The 24,187-nt window shown below is 35.8% G+C and overlaps 1 protein-coding gene across 4 annotated transcripts in view; it reads left to right on the forward strand.

Annotated features, from left to right (window-relative positions):
- The window catches only part of PRDM2 (PR/SET domain 2), a 74,695-nt gene that overhangs the window by 2,401 nt on the left and 48,107 nt on the right, over positions 1 to 24,187 (forward strand). For 3 of the 4 annotated variants that reach the window (XR_012632052.1, XM_074892934.1, XM_074892935.1), the window contains exons 2-5: positions 5,362 to 5,435; positions 14,146 to 14,263; positions 15,534 to 15,637; positions 19,137 to 19,289. Coding sequence is in view for 3 of the 4 variants with exons in the window: in XM_074892934.1 (XP_074749035.1) it covers positions 5,427 to 5,435; positions 14,146 to 14,263; positions 15,534 to 15,637; positions 19,137 to 19,289 (384 nt within the window). In the remaining variant the exon portion in view is untranslated. Of the gene's footprint in view, positions 1 to 5,361; positions 5,436 to 7,281; positions 7,300 to 14,145; positions 14,264 to 15,533; positions 15,638 to 19,136; positions 19,290 to 24,187 lie in introns of those variants that run through there. The other variant, XM_074892936.1, reaches the window with a different exon arrangement.

A 24,187-nucleotide genomic window follows, 5' to 3' on the forward strand; every position in this document is an offset into this window, starting at 1 on the left:
TTTCTAAAGCACTGCCGTGTATTTGCTGTTGAACTTGCTATCAGGATCATACCTGCTCTTTCACATGCTACTTGACGACCCCCCCATGAAATAATTTATTTTACTAATGTGTTTTTTCTCTGGTTGTATTCTTAGCTGAAAAATATTTCTTCTCTGCCTCTGTATAAAACATGCCTGTAGGCAAAATTGGGAGGCTGAGTCCTGTCCTGTGAAAAGGACCGAAATGGACTTCTTCACATAGTAGTAAATCAGCAATGTACTTGTCTTAGAAAATTTTCACTTGAATTTACTGTCTTTGCAAGCAGAATAAAAAGTATACTTATGTCTGAAGGTTGGAATGGTATTTCTGTATATTTGCAGTGGTTAGAGACTTGTTATTTTCTGTTGACTTCTCTTGACTAGTTGTTGTTTAATTAATAAACTCGGGGTTTATTTTTGTGTTGGTGATTTATTGGCATATTTTGTTGGTTATTTGAATAAACCTTTCTAAAGTGTAACAGTTTATTTGGTTGCATGGCGGTAAGCAAAGCCTGTTTTCTTAATGGACAATAGGTAATAGATTTTAGTGTTCAGAAAATCACTGTTTGCCTGTTTTTTCTCCATTCTTATTCTGTCAGCTTTGAGTAACTGAAAATGTCTTTGCAATTAAGTGCCCATAGATAGTGCTTCTTGTTTCTATCAAATACATATTTTAATCTTTCAGAGTTAACATGAACTTAATGGGGGAGGGGGGGGCAAGCTTTGTTTCACCTAATACATTGAAGATTTGTGGATTAAAGTGTTTCAGTATTGAATTGAAAAAATGTAAATGGCCTGATGTTAAAAAAATAAATTAAAAAAATCATGTGCTGCAACTAAAAACTAAAACAAAGAGCTGTGCAGTATCCCAGCCTGAACCGCTGGTCATTAAGAAAGCAAATTGTTGAGACTTTCAAGTTTAGTTCCTGGTTCTATAACGAACATGTTTTTACCGGAGCAATGACGTAATGCGTGTCCCTTTTTCAGCTTCCAGAAGAGGATTGGTACTCTTATGCCTGGTTTTTCCTTTCTCTGAATTGGAAGCAACATTATCTTTCAAAGTGCTTTTCGATACAGAAATCATAAACATGACTTATAAAATCAGAAGTAAAACCTAGGAATGCTTACCAGAAGTATCATCTGATATAGCTTGAAAAAGCCTATCTGTAATGTTAGCTTTGTATAATATTACTTGCTCTTGTTTGCAAACTTTATTCCCAGGAAGTTATATTTTTTGTAGGGCAATATTTAAAATTAAAAAAGGGCGTAAAATTCAGAAATAGGGTCAAAATATTTTTTGTTTCAGATGTTTTGTTTTAGAGAGACCACAGAGTTTCCTTAAATATAGATGCCTGGTGTATTCTTCTCTAAATAAATATAATTTGTTGCCTAACAATGAGCCTTTCGAAATACACTTTTCTGAAACTCTTAAGATTATATGATGCAGTAGATCTTCTTTCTCTTGTGTTTGTTTCCCAGATGCTTTAATGTCTTGAGAAAGCACATAACATTTTTGTCTCATGAGATACAGTAGTAGGTAGCAGTTTGGAATAAATATGACTTGGCAATGTTTTCCACAAAATAATTTTAAAAGATCAGGTTGCTGTACTGGTGAGCATGCTTCATTTTTTGCATACAACCTTTATTTATCTTAGGGACTTCAGTGAGTCTTCAAAGTTTACTGTGATAGATGTTACTAACAATATCCAGGTCTTTGACTGATAGATGCAGGTATATGTTGCTGTTGAGTTTGGAGGAAAGGTTGAATTGAAACAGTTGTTACCTCTGATGGAGCTGCTGACGTGACTTTTTCAAGGTACTAACACAGTTGTAGACTATTGCTAACTTTAAAACTGATTTAATGTGGTCTTCTTTACACTTAATATATCACAATTCCCCTGATGATAAATCAGAGCAGTATCATTTTCTTTGGTGCTTTCCTGGCCAATCTTGTGTTGGACTTGACTGTATGTGATATGAGTCATTAGGGTATGAAATGAAAGCTTGTTTCTGCTTGCAGTGATGAGAATAAATACGTTTTTGGTAGTCATTGATGATACAGGGAACTAATATTTGTGTAGCAGTTGTAGAATTTGTTTCATATTTGCTTGGTTTTGTTAAACTTTGTGTATTAGAAGTTCAATCCCAAATGTAGTGTTACAGATACTTTGTCTTCTGTTCTTATGTCAGGTTTCATTTAGGTAGAAGGAAAACTAGTGATTGTATGAAGTCTGTATATAGTCTTAATTATTTGGGCTGGGAAGAAAAAAAAAAAATCTTGCTTTCCATATAGTTGAGTTCATTGTTAACAAAGTAGGTAACATGGAGGAAAGAAAATTGGGGAAATATTTTCAGGCATTTTTTCAGTTAGAGGGCTCCTAAATGTAACTTGTCAGAAGTGCATGTGTAAAATTTTTAAGATGAAGTGTGCGTTTTAATAGCTTTATAAATACTTGTTGAAGCTTTTGGTTTACTGTAGCTTAATCTCACATCTAATTGTATTTTATGGTCAACTGGTTCCTCTGGTAACTTGTAGGTGAAAGAGTATAGAGTAGCGCAGTCTGTTACGAATCTACCTAAGCTGTGTTACGTGGATGTTGAAATATATCAGTATGTTAAAATTTGCCAGCTTCTCCTAAGAAATACCATTGAGAGGTTTGGATATAACCAGTTCTATAAAAGCTGAACGAAGCATTAATAAAACTTGTAAAAATACCAGGCTTATTTTTTGTTCTGAAAAGACTTTGAAAACAGTATTAATTCTAAGCAAAATAACTTTTAATTAGTATATGAAATACAATAAAAGTATTTTTACTGCTGAAATTAAATTTTTAAAAAAGTTCTGGACTGCTTTTCAAATTTTTGACTATTTAATAACTTGGCTAAGAAAGCTCAGCTTAGAGGAAATTTTCAGCTTGACGGGACTTCTCTTTAGCATTGAACCCTTCAACCCATCACTTGATTGATATTTACTTGTCTCTCAAATTCGTTTATGTTTAGTGGCTGAGTAGTGATGGTGTTGAATGTTTGCTTTTGTAAGACAATGCTTTAAATCCTTGTTGTCTTTACATATCTAGAGTTCTGGGTTAAATGCCTTCCAGTTTTATTCAGTGTTGGAAATGGCGTATATACTTCAGATGACTGTCATTTATCACAGTGTAACATATGTGCACTTCTTACAGTAGGTTTTCTAAATCACTTTGCAGAACCATGATAGCAAATGGTTATGTGAACAGTTAAGCCCTTGTCATTGAGGGAGTGATAATCTTCAGTCAGAGGGAGGAGAAAAGGTGGAAATAGGCAGCTGGAGACAATAACCACTTAAACTCCTATGCTACAGCCATAGTAGCTCATCAGGCTGTGCTCTAAAATGATGTCAATAAAAGGTTCTTGCTTTTGTTGTCTTTATGTGAGTAATTGTTTTTTGTTTTGTAGCCAAGTATAGAAGAATAAGACATTTGTTACTAAAAATAAGTTGTTTTTCACACTAGGAAATGTTTTGATGCCTCTCTTGCTATCCAAAATATTTCATTTATAAATTGACATTGTGTGGGTATTGTCCCAATGAACAATGAAGAGCAGCACTGGATTTTTCTCCATTATTTCGGCCTCAAGTACAGAAGTTTATATTGACTCCAATTTTTGCTTTTTCTTTAATCAGCATTTCCACGTGCCTTTCAGCATTTCCGTGTGCCTTTCAGCAGATGACAGGCAGTCTATGGATCAAATTTCAGAAACCATTTGCCTAAAACATTTGTGTAAAAATGTCTGAAGTAGAAATCGTATTTGTCAGGAGGGAAAATGAGTTAAGATGTCAAGGCTGAGGGAAGTAAAGATGTGTGAGAAACAACTGCGTGCTAATGCATAAGAAACTTCAAGCCAAAGGGACATTATTGTCGTGGCAAGATTTAACAATCTCAGGAGTGACTGTAACTAGTAATGAAACCTGGGGAGCATTCCCTACTTGCTCGGTAGTTTGTTGGCTATGTTTTCCGTCGGTGTTAGAGAAAAGTTTAGAAAATAGAATGCTTGGCATGTATCATTCCTAGGAATTGATTTGTATTTGACAGATGTACTGAAATAAGTTAGAAGTTGTAATGGTACATTCCAAAAGGGAGGCTCTTCTTCAGATTTTTAAAAGCTGTTGAGAGGGAGCTCCTTATCCTGTAACTGGTCTATGCTGGCAAACTGTAAATACCACAGAACAAGTTGCAAAACTGGAACTGAAATACAGATGTTTCAGCTGTTCAGATAAATGCTAAATAGTATGGAATTATCAGGACAAAAGGAGTTAATCCTGGAAGAGCTGTTTACAATAGAAATATCCTTTTCAAGGAAGTTTTTCCTTTTCTTGCGAATTTCTTAAGCAATGCAACAATTCTATGAAGTTTGGCAGTATTATCACTGTTATACACCATTAAGAATTCTTACAGTGTGAAGATGTGAAGGACTATGTGAAATTTATTTGGAGTATATTTTGCTTGAATGTATTTTAAATTAAAAATTAGTATTTATACAAAATACTTAGTAAAAATCAGTTAATCATTTTTATAATAAGAAAACTAAAGAGAGGAAAGAAATAGCACTACTTAAATAAAGTGCTTTAAGTGGTTAAGTACCAGTTAACCTTCAAAAAAGGGTATTTATTGAAAATGCTGTATGACACCAGGAGGGATAGTGTTTCCAGCAATAATGCTTTTTTGTATGTATCTTAAAAAAAAAAGGAAGTGAGTTGATGTACTAGACTCTTAGATATGTCATCGTTCTGATTAGTTTTGTCTTAAGTCATGAGTTTTCTTTCAAGTTTGATGCCTACTGGAACTAGGAAACCTTTTGAAATCTCAGGCTTCTGTTAAACAAGAATGCCAGATGCCTTAGTGTAATAAAATACCTTAATAAAAGGTCCAAATTAAGGAAGAATTTCATATTTCTAATATGGGAGAGTGGAAACTCAAATGCGTGCATTTTTTTTAATTTGAAACCCACTTAAGGTCTTTCATAATGCTTTGATACTAAATTCTGAAGAGATCTGACTCGTAAAGTACTCAATCTTGAACAAGCTAACTTGTTTTTAAAACAAGTGAAACAATCCTACTTGAGCACATTTCTGCTGCATCATCAGTTAAAACTGGGAGAAAGATTAATGATAGATATCTGTCTTGAGATTATTCATACATTTGAGCTATAATAGCAAAACTATAGCTTGGAGCAGGTTTTTTTTATAAAGCAATATGCTGCTTTGTGACAAATGCTTTAGGAAGAGAAACTACAGATCTGTGTACTTTCAATTCAGTGTAAATTTGTAGGTAGGTATATGTTACAATTGTCTGTTTTTCTTTTTAGGGCTCATGTAATCAAAGGAGTTTCTTTGTTGTGTGTATCTTTTCAGAACACAACAGGAATTCAAAATGAATCAGGTGAGTATAAATGTAAGACTTTATCAAAATACTTAGATGTTAGAACAGTTAATTATTAATAAGAAAAGTAAATAATCCACTAAAAAAGAAATGTTCTTTAAAATCTTCAGTGTCATTAAATTTCATAATCTTCCTTTCCACAACATGTATGCTTGTGAGATTTATTTTATTTCATGGATTTAATTTTTTTGTGTGTGAATTCCCTTTAGCAGCATGTAAGTTATTGCTGCTGGCACCTCTTATAAGAACACATCTTCAGAAAAATCTATTTTACCCTGAGGCTTTTGGTAATAATTCAGCTCCTTATAAAAGTGGCTTGAAAATTGAAGGCTTCCATTTCTTTTTTAACCACTTTACCATTTCAAATGTGCAGTGAACAATCTGTCACAGAAATTGGTTGATCAGGAAGTTGTACACTTTTCTGGAACCCTAAGTGTTTCCCGTAGAATCAAGTGAAAATACTGGGAAAGGACATTTCTGTTGTGAGGCAGTACTCTGCTATGTGGATGCAAGAATATCCTGACAGGAGGGTGTTGTTTTAATCAGTGCCAAGTGTACGTGATTTTATTTTGCATTTGTCTATCCAAGTAGGAATAATAGATCTGTTTGTCTATCACGCACAATTGTATTACTTAAAGATACCTATAGAAAAAGTACGTGTTGCCTTAAACTTTTCTCGTAAGTACTTTTCTCTTTGGATGATCTTACAAAGTCCCTTTGGCATGGGAATGTGGACAGAGGATACTACACTGAAGAAATGCCCTTTTTAATTTGCTAAAAAAGTCGTCTGAATGGAAGCTTTCTTAACCAGAAACAACCATGGTACACAGTCATGTAAAACGCTTTGTATACTTTTTTTATTGATGCCAGTATCTGTGCGTGTTTTTATTGCCCTTTATGCCCTTATTTGATTAGCAGCAGCACTGAATACAGTTACCACTTCGCTGAAGTATGTTCTCACTGAAGTTATAGAAGTATATCCATAAGTAATTACTGTGTGAAATGGGTTGGTGAGATGTTTGCTGTTGCTTTTTTCCTCTGATTTAAAGTAAAAAAAATATTTAATATGTGTGGGTGTATTTAAAAAGTAAAAAGCAAGATATAATCTCTATCAGAGCCGTGTAATATGTATTGTAAAAATACATATCTGTATTACATCTATACGCATATAAAAATATTTTATGTAATACAAATAACATTTGAATTAGCACACTTTTAAGCATTAGTAGTCTAGTTTGGGGTAGCTAGGTTAACTACTGCTTCGCAATTTATTTCTATTGAGACTGGAAATTTTTTGACCTGTAAGGCTTGCTTTGAATGCAACTCCGTGCCATGAAGTGAACAGCCTATTGCTCTGTCTGCCTGAGTAATAATCAGCTTTATTAGTTGTTCTGATAAGCTTTGGATTTTCCTAAAGTTCTGAAAGCTGTAGATCCTAATCTTTAATTGTTGTCATTGATATCCTTCCCATTTGTCTGTCCATGTCCCCTCGTGTCCTGTCTGTCATCATGTCCCCCTGCCCCTGATCTATTTGTAGAATTAAGTAAGATTTCTGTCCTGTATCAAAACAAAGTCTTCATCTTCCTTATTGGGACTGCTAATACTGTTTATGCAATGCTGTGATGTATGTCATCTTACAATTAAATAATGAGATGACCCTGCCTCTGGGAATAGTTACAATAGCTTAGAGTCCTCCTTGGTGTTCCTGCCTTTCACATTTAGTTTCCAAAGTATACAGAGCTCGTATGGCTTTTTATTGTTCAGTTACCATTCATATTAAGTGTGTATTTAGCATCAACCCTGTGGTGTTTTTTCTTGCAGTGCCCTTGTCATTTCATTCACTGTTGACAAGTTGTAGTGCCAGGTCTGTATAAGAAATGTTTTTGCCAAACATCTTTCAAGTGTTCTGTTCTCATATTTCTTTCATTCTGCTTATCTCTGCTTTTGGTGTGATTTCAGTGACCCTGAAACTAACTGGGCTATTGTTAATTTAGTTTATATGAAAAGACTGCTAGTTTTGTTGTTTATCCCATAGAAATCTTGAAGTAGTGAAGGAAAGCCTTTTCATATGTAAATACTTCAATATGGCCAGCTCCTAGTAAGGAGAAGGATTAAGGTAAAAAAAGCAGCTGTTGTTGGAATTAATATTTTTGGGTTTCTTGGAAGATTCCTGTCTCAGGGTAGACAGTATGCATTCTCTATCTGTTTTAAAAAGAGTCTTCCTTTAATATGTAAACTACTTCATCAGAATATGCTGAATAATTTATTTTTAAAAACCCAAGCAAACATGGGGTTTTGATTGGTAGCATTTACTGCATCTTGGACTGCATTAAGGTAGAGTACAAAGGAGGTTGTGTGCTACCTGGAAAACAGCACGGGCAGTTATTGAAAAAACGGTGAGGCATATGATAACAAATTACATCCGCACTTGTACTAAAACTCCCTTCACCCATTCCTTCTGAATTTGTCAATGATTATTTCAAATATTTCTGATACATAAATTTTCAAGCACACACAGTGAATCTGTGGCAAGGAGGGGTAGCCAGATAAGGTTGTTGGAGAAGCAGAGACCTTTCTGCTTCCGACTTACCTTTCTTGTGCTATCTGGCTGTTTGCATCAGCAGTCTTCCTTAGTTTCTTTGTCTCCTTTTCACAGCTGCCTCTTCTAACTTCTCTGCCATGTCCCTCTCACTTCAATGGCATCCTTTCCTTTATCTTTTCATTTATCTTAATCCTATTTCCACCGACACATGACACTAACTGAATGTTTGCCATTCATTACACTGTTCAGGGTGATTTTTTTCCTTTTTACACTAATCTCTCATCACCTGTAAACATCTTCTTGCAGGTACTGTTTCTACTTTGTTTAAATACTGCTTGTAACGTTATAGTCTAATTTGTGGTTGGTCCATAGGTACAATTTTATTAAAAGTGGTGTGAAAACTTGTTTAATCAATGTGTTGAAAGGTACTGTCAAAGTGATTGGACTCTGAATTCAATGCAAACAGGAAAAGATAGTTTCAGTGAAGGCACCCCTTCAGCCCTTAAATTATTTTTGCATTGCTCTTAAGTCACTTCACCCCTGCTAATTTGAATGCTAACAATGTAATATTTCTGATGAACTTCAGAGTAAAAAGCTTAAAAGTAAAAGAAGCTTCAAGTGCTTTTGTATTCAAAATTGCAGTCTTGGAGTGAGTGAAAAATACCGTATTAGGACTTCAGTTAAATGCAAAAGTTGACTTAGGACGTACACCAGTACACTATCCTTATCAAGAGGTGAATTTTTTAAATAGAAAAAACAATTTAAATGTGATTGTTAAGTGTTGGTGGAAAAGTGATTGAAATGCAGTATTTCTTCATTTCCTAGACAGACATTCCTTGGGGACAAGTTGTGATCTGGAAAATGTTTTAAGTAGCTACATTTAAATTGCAAATAAAATGAGATTACACTGGTTTGACTGAACTAAATAGTTGTTTATTTTACTGTATAGTATTTGGTTACTTATTACCATTCGTTTGAGGTGTGAAATGTAATGTATTAGGCCATAATCTACTTTTCTGGTACTTGTGAAGTCCATGAAAGTATGGCAGGTGTTGTGTGAGTCTGAGTGCTGTGTTCTCTGAATGTAGCTGCTAATCTTTGGTTTATGTAGGTAGATGCAAAATAAAGTTCTGATTGTGTAGTACTCCATGCAAACAAACTTCTTAAATGATAGAACAGTTTTGGGATATTTATGGCTAAAAGGAGGTGTGACTATTAAGGAATATGTCGGACACATCGGAGAATGTGACACAGTGCTGTACTCTTCTGTCTAAATCAGTTGAGTCTTGATTTTTAAAGTTTTGGGAGGTTAAAATTTATTTGCAGGCTTGAGATTTTTAACTTCTCAACTAGCTATTGTTGTAAAAAAACCCCCCAAAACATAAGAACAAAAGTAAAGCCCCCCAAACAAACCAAACTCCAAAATGAAACCCAAACAAAAATCACCCCACTGTTTTTAGCTTGAAACTTGAAGTGCATTTTTCTGATAGCTGTCTTGGTCGCTCTCTGTAGTCCCCCCCCATCTATGCCTATATATAATTTGTTAGAAACTACTGGGAAAAATAGGCTTGGTTCTCCTCTAATGAAATCATGGGATAATGTACTGGAAAGATATTTGGGTTTCTTTGTTTGATATGCTGAGAAGAGCGTGGGTTTTTTTTTTTTTGTCTGATGAGACATGGTTTCTTGTGTACCAGTTCAAGGCTAACAGATATCTGAAAATCAGACTTCTTTCATCACTGTTTTTCCTTTTGGATTGTTGGAAGAGCAAAATAAAACTTTGCTCTGCTTTGAGTAGACTTCAGCTATTATAACTAAATAATAAGGATTTCTGACCCCCCTCCTTGGTCTCTTCACTCCCTTGGATGGGAAGGGATTTCTGGCATTCTATTCCTTCCATGGTTTCCAATTTGGGGGTCTTTCTCCCCTACAAATAGCTCTGTAGGATGTGTCTGTGCAGCTGTTAGGGCTTACCAAGGCAGCAATAGAATAACCTTGCTATGACTCCAGTTTTATTATTTTTCTTGTTGTTGCTGTTCAAGCTGACAGAAGACATGTTCTTGCAACTTAGCAAGTCACGTTCATAAATGTAGAGAGTAATTGCCATACACAGCACCCTCACAAAGAGTGGGTGCTAAGTAGAAAAGGTTGAGAAGCTTTATCTGTTTTCCTTTAGAAATAAAAACCTTAAATTTGATATCATATAGAGATGCGTTTAAAAATATATTTGCAGTAAACTTTCAGCATATTTCATAAATGCTCAGTGGAAAATGCTCTGAGTATTACTCACTGTATGAAAACTACTATCGTATCTCTGCTTTATGGTTGTATGTAAAAGGAAGAATAATTTCCAGAAAGTCTGGGTTTCCTTGGACAACTGTAGTGTTGCCCAAGTTGTTGTTATTTCTCAGTTTAACACCTCCTAAACCTTGTTCAGAGCTTAAGTATAACATCCTTCATGTTAGAGTAGTTACTACCATCGCCACCAGTATTTGTTTCTGACCAGACTGATCGAAGTTCAGTGTCAGAGGGCAGGTACATTTTTTAGAGCTGTTGTACGTGGTTCAACATATGCCTAGTTCTCACCAAGCCCAGTTCTTTCAAAATGTGGACAGATTTCATAGGAAACTGCATGCTTGTAACTTTGAAATTCAGGTCATTTTAATCAGGAATAGTGTTTTGTTGATTATAATTAGGTAATAAAGAGCTAGTTGTTTTATGACAAGTGTGAGTAGCATTTAACTGTTGTGTTATACTATTGTATAATATTTTAAGCAGCCTATTGAACTTTGTAGGCTCTTTAAAATGGAACTAATCACTTACTAGACATTCATAAATCATTTACTAGCTTTCTACTGCCTTTCAATCTTTTAATATAAAAATAACCTTAAAGCCTTTTATATTAATTATAACCTGCTGGCTAAGAATTCCGAGCTGTTGATTTACTTAGGATACTGAAATAGTAGTTTCTCTGATGTTATTTAAAACCCTTTATTCTTGCTAAAAGCTGCTTTTGGCTTATCCTCTGTGTTGCAGAGGAGTGACTTGACATGCAGATACTTCAACATCAGTTTTTGGAATGAAACAACATGATTGTAGGTTGTAAATAGAGCAGTAGAAAGACAATAGACCCAGTAGTAGCTCTGTGAAGTACGTTAAAATACAAGGTTCAACATGTCAGCTACTCTACCATAAGGGTATTCCGCACATAACTAATCTCCAATATGTGCAGGATAGCTTGTCTCTGTCCACCTAATGTTCAGTACTGGGTAGTACAGATATATCCATGTTTATGGCAGAGTAGATTTTGTATCCCAAGTACTTTTCCTAATATATACATTGGTGTAGTTAGCTTACTGCAACAGCCTCGATTTAATAGGTAAAACAAATAAGTTTTCATTTTTGTGAACTGTATGTGCTTCTCAGAACTTTTGAGTACAGTTTTCTCCTGAAGTTTCTGTTTAGTTTTTCTCAGAAGTGTTACATTTTCACGTAAGGCAATACCGGAAACTATTTCAGATTGGTTTTTGGGGACTGGTTAGATTGAGTCTGCCTGGAAGTCATCATTTGAAAAGGGGAAATAAAGAATTGCTAATATATGTGAAATTATCCTCAGTATGGTGGGTAGCTGACGTTCTGGCTTTGCGCTGTATTTCCAGTCATCACTTACGTGTTTCTAGGCAAGTTGTTCCTGTTACTGAAGCTTTACGTCATCCTTTCCTTTATCCATAGAAGCATACACAGTTGTTTCATTTGGAACTTTTATGTGTGTGTTTAGGAAATGATTGACAAAATTATAATGGAAGGCTGCATGAGCAGGTCTGGACCCTCAGACCATAAGTGCTCTGGATCTGGAATTGCCCTTTCTTTTGAAAGTTTGAGTTGTCTTTATACTTTAAGCTGAAATACCAGTTAGCTTTCATTCTGAACACAAATAGTATGAAACTAGGGTATACTCAGGAAAATTGCAGTGTATCTCAGATTTCACTTACAAGAATTGAAAGATTCTTTAAAAAATACATAGAAAATGGAAAATGCCTAGAATTGTGTGTTGAGTGAAAATAAATATTTTTAGAACCACTTTTAGCATTTAATTTCCTACTTCTCTATTAATAGACATGCCTTTAATAGTTAAATATATTTTTTTCTTGCTACCGGTTACCATTACTTTTTATGGACAGATACTTATGTTAAGTCAAACAGAAAATGAAACAGATGGTTGATAAAACATAAATGTTTTTCCAGTCATCCTTTTCATTAATGCTGTCAGTTATAATAAAGATAAGCTACACACCACACCTCTGAAGTGGATCCAATCAAGCCTACGTGGTTTTACTAATCTTTACTGAAATTTGCTTGCTGAGGGTCACAATGGAGAAACTGCTTTACTGGCTCAAGCAGGTTTAATTGATCCACATTTGTTCTACATTTTGAAACAGAATTTGCAGAAGATAGGTGTCTAGGTGTTAAGAAAAGATAGTGGAACTCCATTGCTGATGCTTTAGTGCAGAACTTGCATTATACTTCTATTTTAGGGACTTCTAGTTTTAGTCTTTGTAGGAAACCCAGGATTTTAAAAAACTGTCAATAGGATGGTTATGAAATAAAATTTAAAAACCTCCTATTCCTCCTGTGTTCTGGCTGTTTTGCTGCACACCGTTTTAATCAAATAAGTGCATTTTAGCATGGCGGTTCACTTGCCTCTTACTTTAATTGCCAGTAACATGTTTCAACGGTGTAATTTGGACAAATTGTGTACGTGTCCTGAAACACTTCTAACAATTTCTCTCATCTTCTGACTATTTGGTATTCAAACAGTACGCAGCTAACCAAGAAGTCTACTAAAAGCATCATGTGTTGCTGTTAAATACCCTAGTCTCTTAGAAGCAGTCAGAAACATTTTCTAACAGAAGAGCTTGTATTTAAGGTCTAGTGTACAGCTGAAACGTAAAATAATAAAAACTTTTTGTGGCTTGTTTTCAGGAAAGATTAGGTCTGAATGTTAGATTAGGACTGGTTTAGGTGTCTGCAATTTAAAGGGAAAATGAATCTACCTCCTTTACTTTTCTAATTGAGTTAGACTTTCCAGACAGGTTATGTAAGAGCTAGTATGTTTTCCTGCTACATACTTTTTTGAAAAATTTGAGTTGTTGATTTAAAAAATAGAATTGAACATTATTTACAAATATATTGTGTAATCAGAGTAATTCTAATGCTGCAATAGAATATTTAAGGAACTGGAGATTTTTATAGTGATAACTCATAGATGCTAAAACTAGGACTGTTTCTACGAATGCTTATGTGATACTGTTTTGAAGAAATCTCAAGATAATAGACTAGGCAGGTAGATCAACTTTATAGTGAATTTTATCTGAAATTTGGAAGAACTTCAATCAGAAATGGCACAGAGGAATGCGGTCTCAACATAATGTAGCATGTAACCATGCTATTACTGACCTAATTACTTGTTAAATGTAGTTTCTCATGGCATAACTGATCAGTAAAGGTAATGCAACTGAAAACTGTTCCATGACTGAGCTTTAGATTGCCGTGTTAATGAGCTGTTTCAGAGACTTAACACTAAGCCTGAACTCTCATGAAACTATATTCTGAAAAATACAGGTATTTTCCACAGTACTCTTCTGCTCATTCATCTTTAGGTATAATATAGTAGTGCTGTCAGGTAAGTTGTATTCAGACAGGAAAAATAAAATACCCTTAGCTCTATTCTCCAAGTAACTCAAGGGAGAATATTGAATTTGTTTTTAAGAGGCCAAGGAAAATGAGTGAAATGGCAAATGGCCTAAGAGATACATGAAAACCCTTTCAGTTAGATTTACTACTTGTAATCCAAACACATCCATTAATTAAAGCAAAAGAATATTTGCAGCAAATTTAGTTACCAGTGTTTTACATATATCTCTAATGTGGTCTTAGAACCCTCCATAAAGCATAAACAAGCATAATGAAGATAATAGTGAAGACCTGAATGTTCTGATAAAAAGGTACTTCTCCATTAGTGTGTTGGTGGAAGGGGGCCCTAGTTGAAATAGGAATTTGGAAATTTTACTTTAATTTCAAGTTAGGAGTTCTTGTAGCTCATCTGGGTTGTGCTGTTGTGTTTGTCTGTTAATAGTTGTGGCTCTTCTGGCTTTTTTTGACTTGTAGAACACAACTGAATCTACTGTTGCTGTGGAGACCTTAGATGATGTACCTGAGCATGTGCTTAGGGGGCTTCCTGAGGACGTGAGGCTCTTCCCATCTGCTGTTGACAAGACACGGCTTGGTGAGTGCTACAGCTGTGAAAAGAGAATGAAGATTTCTACACTAGCTCACATAAATTACTGCTGCTATGAAAGTTTGGTGCCCTCCTGTGCTGGGTAGGGATGATGTCTGGTGCATTTATCTGAAATAATTTCTGTTGGAAAGAGCGGACAGCTTCTGAGTTTCTCCAACATCCCAAGATGATGTTTCTGGAATGTCAGAACTGGAGTCAAAGGTGGACCAAGATGCAAATAGATTAGGTTATGAAAATACTAAAATGTTACTTCACTGGTTTGTTCTCACCTATAGCACTTCACTAGTTTTGTGTTTTGCAACTATCTTGCTGTTGCCTCTTTAGAATGCTGCATCTCACTATCCAATTAATATGAAAAGCTTAATTTATAAGAACAGATTCAGTGCAGACTTGAAAGCTGCTATATGGAGCAAAGTGTTGTTTCTGTAATATGTGCAAAATGCTTAGCTTCTTTTTTAACACAGTTTAACGTGGGAGAACTTTGATGGAAGTCAGAATTGCAGACGGGATACTTGATGTCAAAAGCTGGTAGTTTGAGGAATAAGCCTAACAATAGCTGCAATGCTGTTAGTTTATAAGCTCCTTGGAGCAAGGTTAATCTTTTCTGGTATGAACCTGATCTAGCGTGGTCTGAATGAGAATGTTATGTTTAATTAGCAATTATTTGTCAATCTGTTCTTAGTTTTAGTGCTATAAAATGTGAAATGCATCTGTCCATTTTCAGTTAAATCTTGTCAGTAAATTTGTGGGCAGATGCACATATCTTAACCAATCCTAAATGTTTTTTCCTTCAAAATATACTATTAATTTGTTTCACAACTTTTGTGAGGGCTTTATTTGCCTGGCATTGTTTCAGAGAAAGCAAATAGGATTTTTGTTTTAATAACATGTTTACTCAGCAAAACAGCTGAAATCTGGGACTTTACAATGTAAAACCTGTAATGCTCTTACGGTATTTTGAATATCACCTGAAGGACAAGAAAAATCGAGGTCGATTTTTGTCTTCAGAGCTACAGTAGCCCATGAGCAAAGCATGGAACCAGGTAAATGCTTAAAGCTTTCATGATTGAAGTGTGCTTTGGGGAGAGGATTGTTTGAATTCATTTAAGTAAACTTCAATTTCCTTATTGTGATCTTAATATTGTACAGTGCTCCCCAGTCTGAGACAGACACATGTAATGATCTTAAGGTCTGTGAGTAGAAGATTTGCTTGAGGTTAGTTTAGATTAGTTTTAACTACTGATATGTATCTCTTCAGGTGTCTGGGCAACAAAGTCAATTTTAAAAGGCAAGAAGTTTGGACCATTTGTTGGTGACAAGAAAAAAAGGTCTCAAGTTAAGAGCAATGTATACATGTGGGAGGTAAGAAACAGCTTGTGAATGGAAAAAGGTATCTGTCACTATGTTAGTGTTTTGTATTTAGCCTTTAATTTTTCCAGAGATCTTAGAAATAGACATGATGTGAAATAATTGCCATCTATCTATGTCTACCATTACAAATAGTTATTTATAGACACTTGGATTGAGCAACCATTCTGAATTACAAAGCTTTAAACTATCGGCACTTTTTGAAATTGCTGTATTAATTTTCTTATAAACTCTCTCTGGATCACAGCTCCCCTTAACAATCTATTGCTGGTATCCCTTCTGCAACTGAGTACTGAAGTTAGGGAGATTAGGAGGATGTGGAATTTCTCATGGAAGCCACAGCCTTCCTCCTCATCTAGCTCTTTGGAAACCAGCTTTGTTATGGGACTTGGTTTTGCTTTTGGAGTTTTTGTAAAAAGGTCTCAACTGTTGCAATATTTCATGTGCTGCTTGTGTTTGGCCTTGCCTTAAAGCAAATACTGTCCTGACAGCTGAATACCTCTAAACTCCACTGATAGTTGTAGGACCTGGATATTATGTACATTTCAAAATGTAGGTGTCTTAATCTGGAGTTGAATCCTGTCTGCAGTGTCTTTAAGGCGGTTCATAACTACTTCCGAAGACTTCTTCATCTTTCTGAAGACACATAGAGCAATGGCTTTAGCAAAATGAACGGTCAGGGAGGGGAGGGATGGAGGAACTGGGGCATAGTGTGTTGTGGAACAGATTTTTAGGCTAAAGATACTGATGGTAGTCATCCTTCTGGCCTCTGGCCCACAGAAATTGAACCACATAAAATGCTGGATACATGTACAAAACTAAATGTTAACCCCTGTAAGAGGAATTGATCTAGAACAATTTCCCATAAATGCAAATTCACATTCAGGAAAGTAATAATGTATTCAAGTATAATGTTTGTTGCATTGAGCTAATATTATCACAAACTCCACTGCATAAGGTATCTCCAATTTTGATCTGGTACAAGAACACTTAGTGAGATTGAATCAGTCGAGTAAATTATTGACCTTGCAATTGTTTTTCTCAGTGCTGGCTTTTAAATGTTCTCAGTGGATATGTCTTAATATTTTTTAAATTTGTGTTGAGAAATGATAGTCACAAACAAACTGTTAAAAAGTTTCATAGTTTGCAATGCAGGCGATAATGGGAACCCTTGCTAGATTTCAAAGTAATTGTGTGTTGCTTTAATACTGATTTTGGAATTAGAAAAAAGCAGCTAAAATGAGACCGCAACAGTTGGCCCCATATGCTGATATTTGAAACCACTCCAGAATCTTAACTGTTAGAAAATATGGTTTGTAAAAGGATGGTGGTGTGTGGGAGTAGTTAGGTATACAGATCTCCAACTAGGAGAACCACCTTTTCCACAAGAATCCCATTTGTTTCTTTAGTGAAGTTAATCTGAAGAAGGCGGCTTCCAAAAGCTGGCATCTCTAGTCAATTTTAATAATTTTGAACTGTCGTGCTAGAGGATCATTTTGAAAAAGATGAGTTGTGTGTCAGTGGATGCTTGCTGCGTCTGAGGAGAGAAATAGAGACTTGAGTATATTTTCATTTTCTGTCAGAGAAAAGCCTCGGATAGGAAAATGACGGCGAGCGACTGAAATCTGAGGGAAATGCCGTCTGCCAGTTCAGAATGACTGGCACAACTGTGCTGAATGATCTTTATTGTGGTTTACAGGAATCACTTAAAGTCGCAATGTTATATAGAGGAGTTGGAGCTGTTTCCTTTCTCACAGAGCACAAGGCCTTTAAACGGTATTCTCTAAATTAGAAGCTTTAACTGATGAAGATAAATAAAGTATTTTGTTTCATACAAAATCATAATAAAGTAATATAAAACCATGATAAACTAACACATAAAAAAACTATAATGTTTTGCCATACATTCCGTATCTGCTAACTCTTCCACAGCATTGATCAGCTCTTTTCTTCCACTTTAACCAGAAGAATTGCTTTTACAGTCTTGGTCTGTGAAGCTGTGTACGCTTTCATATTGCAAGGGCTGGGTGTGCTGATGAACATTCTTTCAGAAGTCAGCTGATGAAATCCATGCTGGAATAGTTTAAGTAAGGGAGATGTTTTCTGTTTGCTTGGAAAGAAACTAAGATGGTTTTGGTATATTTATTGAAACTTTACCTTTATTGATAAAATTCTATTTTATTAAACCAACACAAGAGAAATGAAATTTATTAAATGGTTCTTGGTTTAAGCTATTGTAGAAGTGTACTTGAAATTAAAAATGGAAAACAGTTTGAAAAGACTTAGAATTGCTGGTGAAGTAAGTATCAGAAACAATAAAAAGCTGCCACGTTGTGTACCAGAATGGGAAAGTTACGCTGAAATCAGAATTGTAGTTTATTCCTTATCTGCAGTGGTGCTCAGTGAATGCTGCAGGAGGTAATGAGCTAGGGAGGCTGGGTTTTGAAAAAGAGCTCTTCCACACAGAGGCTGATATTTATAGACTTGACCAAAAGGAAAAAAGCAAATAATGAGATATAATCAAATTGCACTTATTTTTCCTTTATTGTTTTTCTAAAAATCTGTGAGCTGCCCAATACTTCTGAGACTTGTGTACCTGTCAGTATGCCTGTGTTCTGAGACAAAGTAATGGAAGTATGATAGTTGTAGTTGCTGAACAGTGGTATGTTCTTCGGTTTGGAAAAAATGTATAGCATCCACTGATAGCTCTTCTTATAGGCATCTAACTTGGATTCTAATAAGAAGAGTGGGAGATGCATAACATGTCTTCAAAGAGAAGCAGAGTTGCCTGTCATCAGAAAATACTGAAGATGTCAGTAACCTTGCTTTATTGCAAGCTGTCTTGAAATGTAAAATAGGAGTAGGTGTTAAAATTTCTTCTCCAAGAACGGAAACCAAAGAATTTACGCAGCATCTTGAAACACGTAGAAGTTTATTGACATGGTCAATTTTTTACGGTGATCACAACATTTCTGAAAGGTTAAGGTTTTCTTTAATAACCTGCAAAAAGATTAAATATAAACTATGCTTTCCTTTATCTTTCCAGTAAAGCAAATGCTTTGAACTTCTATGTAGTTGCTTTTCCCAATTCATCGTATAGTAAAAATAAAGCTCTATTGCCTTCATATCTTAAAATCAGTCATTTTACTGAATGTAGAATCTAGAATAATTTCAGGCTTGCCAAACTGAAAAGAAAGCATAAAATGTTTCAAGTATTTTGGCTTTTGAGCCCAAAACCTTCAGAAAAGGGCTTGCAGGCCAAAAGTTGGGGTTTTTTTCCTGTTGTACCAGTTCCACTAAAAAGATTGCAGAAGACCAGAAACGCTCCCCACCCCCCCCAGTACAACTCCTACTTCTGTTCATATCCTTTCTGTTATCTCTGTCCTTAGATGATGATTCCTATTTTGCATAGCTTTAAACTGTGTAGTGGTTTAGTGCACGTACGCTTCCGTGTTAAGTTGTCCATTTGCTTAATGCCATTTTTGTCTCATAGGTGTATTACCCAAACTTGGGATGGATGTGTGTTGATGCAACTGATCCTGAGAAAGGGAACTGGCTACGCTATATAAACTGGGCACGTTCAGGAAAGGAGCAAAACCTGTTTCCTCTGGAGATCAACAGGACCATATACTACAAAAGTTTAAAGGTATCAATGTCTGAAGAATAGTTACTGCTCTCTTACTTTTATTATTAATACTTTTTTTCCCCCTTTACTCAAATCCTATTTTTTAAATATTTGTATTAAACAGATTTTGAAACATTTTATGAAGCATAATTAAAATATTGCAAATGTTACATTTCATTGGTCTAAATTCTTCTGTGCCAATACAGTTGACATTAAGATCTACTGTTAAGATACAGCATTTGGATGGACACTAAGTCCATCTTGTTGATTAATGATTTGCTGTAGCACCAAATTTGATACAAACTAGAATGAAAAACTATAGCAGATTACATAAAATAAATATTTTCCTATTTTTGTAGATACTGAGACCCTTTCTGCTGAGGATTTTTTGCAGAAATTAGTTATTATATGGTCTTTGCATTGTATGACAAAGATTGGTTGTCAAGACACTTTTATAGGTAGCTTCATGAAACAAATTTTCCGGGTTTTATACCATTCCAGTTTTATTCAGGGAGGGGCAGGAAAAAGGGTGTAATTCCTGGGGCATTGTATCTCCCAAACCAAGGGAAAAAAAAAAAGGTTTAACTATAAGTAATGGTAGAGGATGTTAGTGTTAGAATGTTGTGGCTATAAAGTATTATCTGAATCTCTGATCAAGAGCCTCCTAGCAGTGAGTATATATAGCTTGACTTTGTTTTTATTTAAAATGCTTTTGTGGTTTTTGGGTATATGCAGCCTTGCTGCTGTGCTATTACTGTTTCTTACATTTCCTTCTAAGGCTGACAACATCTGTAAGTAACCGATATTCACTTAATAAAAGAATGAGCTGATACCATGCATTTTTGAAGTTTATACGGCAGTACAGCAATATGTAATGTTCTATTTTAGGTCACTCAAACTACATTGGAAAAAACCAAACTTCTAAACATTTTCTGAACTTTCTAATACCTTTTGAGATAGCATTCAAGTAGAGGTTTGCTATTGCCAGCCGGACTGTTGACTTCTCTTCACTGTTTATTCACTGAGGGCAGGCTCCTGATGTGAATCTGTAGCCAGCTTAGTTTTCTCTAGACACTTTATTTTGGGTTGCCTCTGCCTTTGCCCATAGTCACACTAGTTCATTAACATAAGTGTGCTTTTGGAGTCATTTTGACATTTTAAATTTCTCTCTCATTGAACGTTTTCTGCAAGGTTTTAGTCCTGATGAAGACAAGCATTCACATATTTCAGATTTGTTTTCTGATGGATAATATTGCACTTCAGAAAATAAGTGTACCACTAGAAGAGGCTGAGCACTGCTGACAGAATAACAAATACCTTGCCTCAGCATCTGAAATATCCTTTTGTTCCTTTGACTGTCTTCTCTTGCAACCTGATGAATTTTATCCTAGTAGGTCTTGCCAACAGGAGCACGGTGCCAAGCAGCTCTTTCTGAAGACTGTTAGAGCAGCCTATAAGCATCAGTTTTATTAGTTTCAAAATCTGTCTGGGATTTTTTACAGTGTGAGATTTTGAGTTTGGGATGCAAAGGGGTTCTTCAAAGTACTGTCTTCAGCAGGCTTTATTTGCCCCTGCAGCCACCACTTAGCCACGTGTGTGCTGGGCCTTTCCCAGTGTGCTGAGGGATTGTTTATGAGCTTCAGTTCAGTGTTGGCAATACCAGTCCCAGGGAAGCTTCTGGAAATTCATGTTGGTGTCTGCACTGTATGCTAGTTGGAGGGAGTGTTACATAAGAAATAGTGTTACCTGCAGGCTGCCTCTGCGCAGAGGCTTGCTGCTGTTCCTCTTAGAGGCCAGTGCAGAAGCAGTAGCTCTGAGTAGTTTTGGGCTTGGGTGTTGCACAAAGTGAGGTGCTGGGATCTGGGCTGGCATAGAACCACCGAGTTGTTTCTGCCCTGTAGACTTAGTTCCAGGAACGCAGTGTGGACATGCTTGAACTAGTTCTGCACGAGCCACGTTGGGATGGGTTGTATTAGTAATCCCAGTTTCATGCTGCTCAAAAGTAACCAGATTGTTTCCAGGAGCAAGTTAGTCCAAGAAGCATTGCAGCCACGGTTCAGCGGTGCACTCCTGCTGTTCCTTGATTGTCACTGCATCTATTACACCGGTAACTCGGCAGGTAATTTAAGAAGTGGCTGTAGAAATGTCTGAGTCGCTTCACTGTGCAAAACTAGGTTATAATCTAAAGCTTAACTTTGCTCCATATTGGGGAAAAAAAGCTCACAAATCCATAATAATGAATGTTTGTTAAAAGTGCATATTGATATTCCAATTATTTTTTGAACCATCTATTTCAATATATTTTCCCACCTTTTAGAGAAGTGATATGTAACGAAAATTCAGATCTTGCTAATCTGTAATGATTTTTGAAGGGAAAGCTTGTTGTGAAATTGGACAGTTTTCACTACCATTAAACATTCAGCATTCAGTCAGCATACTGATAAATCAGGTCAAGATTTAGAAAGTCACATTTTGTGGTTTTTTTAGTTGCACAAGTGGACTATTCTTGTACTTTAATAGGAGTGTTTAAAATCCAATATTCTGTTTACTTTCTTGTTCATTCCAAGAATATGAAAACCTGAGGAAGGCATTAAGAAAGCTTATTTTGTCTAGTCTTTTGTAAAGTTATTTTTATTTAAAACGACAAATTTACAGTAACCAGGCTTTTTAAATAAAGTTAGTGTGAAGAAATTGGAAGTTAAGCTGCAAGTGACTGATAGCGTAGGAGACGTATGATGTAGAGGAGATTTCAAATGTGTGGTCTCAAGGGCAAGTTACTACATTAAAGCATTTAAATATGGCCTGTTGTATCAGTTTTTATTATCCTATACCTTTGAAACTGTAGGGAAAATTCATACCCTGGGAAAAAATTGTGCTGTTTTCTACTTTCTTTACAAAATACAGTTGCTTATATGCCTGTTTTTTATTTAAAGGTTTGTTTTTGTCTCACCTTCTGTATCAGAGATGATGTTGGTCTTGTAGAGTCCGTACCAGTCTTAGATTAACATCGCACGTTGCTGATAATTGAGACAAAAGAAAGTGTGTAGTAAATAAGACCTTAAATGTCCTTCTCTTTCGGTGTGTATTTCTAAACTGTTGTAAATTTACTAGCCCAGGTATGTACACATGGTTCCTTCCTGATCTTTATCATAATTCATAAATTTAGGGGAATTCCATTAGGTGATAAATAAACAGCACAGTTTTTATTTACCCCCAAAGGAGAATTGGAGTGGCTTGTATGTCATTTTGTTCTGCTTCACCTCGAAGCATATAAAATACTGTCATGGCTATTTATTTTTTTTTTCCCCAGGTTTTCTTCAGCTTTTTGTGGGTTTCTACTTTGTAAGTTAAACAGGCTGATTTCCAAGCTTCATTGCTAAGATAAGCAAAGTCCAAATTTACTTGGTGTAAAAGAACCTCAAAACTGCAGAGAGCTTTAACTTCCCTGTTCTCTGCTGTAAATGAATAGTAATAGCATAGAACTTTTAAGTGAGCAGAGGCAAATATTTTTCTCTTCCATTTTTTCTTCATCTTTACTGAGGCACTGAGGAGATTTGTAGGCTGCTTTGCATATGCTTTCCCTGGGATGCATATATAAGAGTTGTGATATTTTGTTGAAACAAACTCATTATGGAGTTTCAGAAGTTCTTCCTGCCTCTCCTAATGAAATGAGGTGGTTGAATAGTGTTATTCTGCAGATAGTGCAGGACTTTGTAATTCTTCAAGTGAAATCGCGGTGAAAACTCAGTTTCAAAAAGTCTTCTAAATAAGCTTGGCCGTGTAACTGCCCTTGATTAAGGTGAAATGAATTTGTTTCTAGAAGAATGTTTTGTCAAACAGGTTTATAATAACTCAAGAACCTCCTTGTTACGTAGGAACACAAGGTAACAGAGGGTTGTACAGTGTCAAAGTGCTGATGCCACAAACTGTCCACTGTGGTTACGCTGGGGGAGATAACACCACATCCAGGTGCAAAAGCACAGTATCACAGTAAAATGCACAGTCTGTGGTGAAAAATAGATGTGCTAAGATCAGACAGGCAAATGCCTCAGTCTGTACAAGACACATTGCAGTGCTTGTACATGTACAGCGAGTTGAATTTTAGACAATCTGTGCTAGAACTTCTTAGGATATAACTTGTTAGGGTAGTACTCCTGACAATAACAAATTTTGAAATTACTTTAAACCTTTTGAATAGCAAATGTTCAGATTAAGGAATGCTAAATGTCGTAGGTAAAACATGAAGCACCAAAAAGCATGTGGGAGTTATTAACCTAATAAGCATTTCCAAAATTCATACCTTTTTCTTTAACCAGGCTATCCTAACCTGACACTACTACACAAACAATTTGTAGGTAATCGTTTGAAGGAGGTTGGTTTTTAGAGTTGTTACTAGAGGGTGTCACCAGTGAGAGACGGCCGTGGGTTCTCTAGTGTCAGAGTAGCAGTAGAAGTGGCACTCGGTCAGTGTAGTCCTTCTCTTGCTCACGTTGCTAGCGAGGGAGCTGTTTTAATTGTCTGGGTTTGGAGCTGCTGCTGCTCGTTTTAGAAGTACAAGGTTAGAGGGCTTAATTTAGATTCTAGATTAGTTACACCAAAACTAAATTCATCAAGTTGAATGTTAGTTCCAGCCATGCAGCTAACAAATGACATGCTCGTGATCATCCTGTGTTTGCATTGCCTAAAATTTTTGTCGGCTCTTTTCTGTGAGTTTGTATATTGTTTAGATGGTAAGTTGTTTGCATCAGACAACTCTTCTTCATTCCTTGCTGCTAAATACTTGCAAAACGGGACCATGCAAATAGGTTTACCAGCGTTTATCCTATCAGGCCTCCAGAACTGTTAAGGAAACCAAACCGTAGGCTTTGCTTACATTATAACTTAAACACTTGCTTCTCTTGTTGTTCCAGTGTCTGGGG

This window comes from Strix uralensis, chromosome 23 (genome assembly GCF_047716275.1).
Source record: "Strix uralensis isolate ZFMK-TIS-50842 chromosome 23, bStrUra1, whole genome shotgun sequence".
NCBI lineage: Eukaryota > Metazoa > Chordata > Aves > Strigiformes > Strigidae > Strix > Strix uralensis.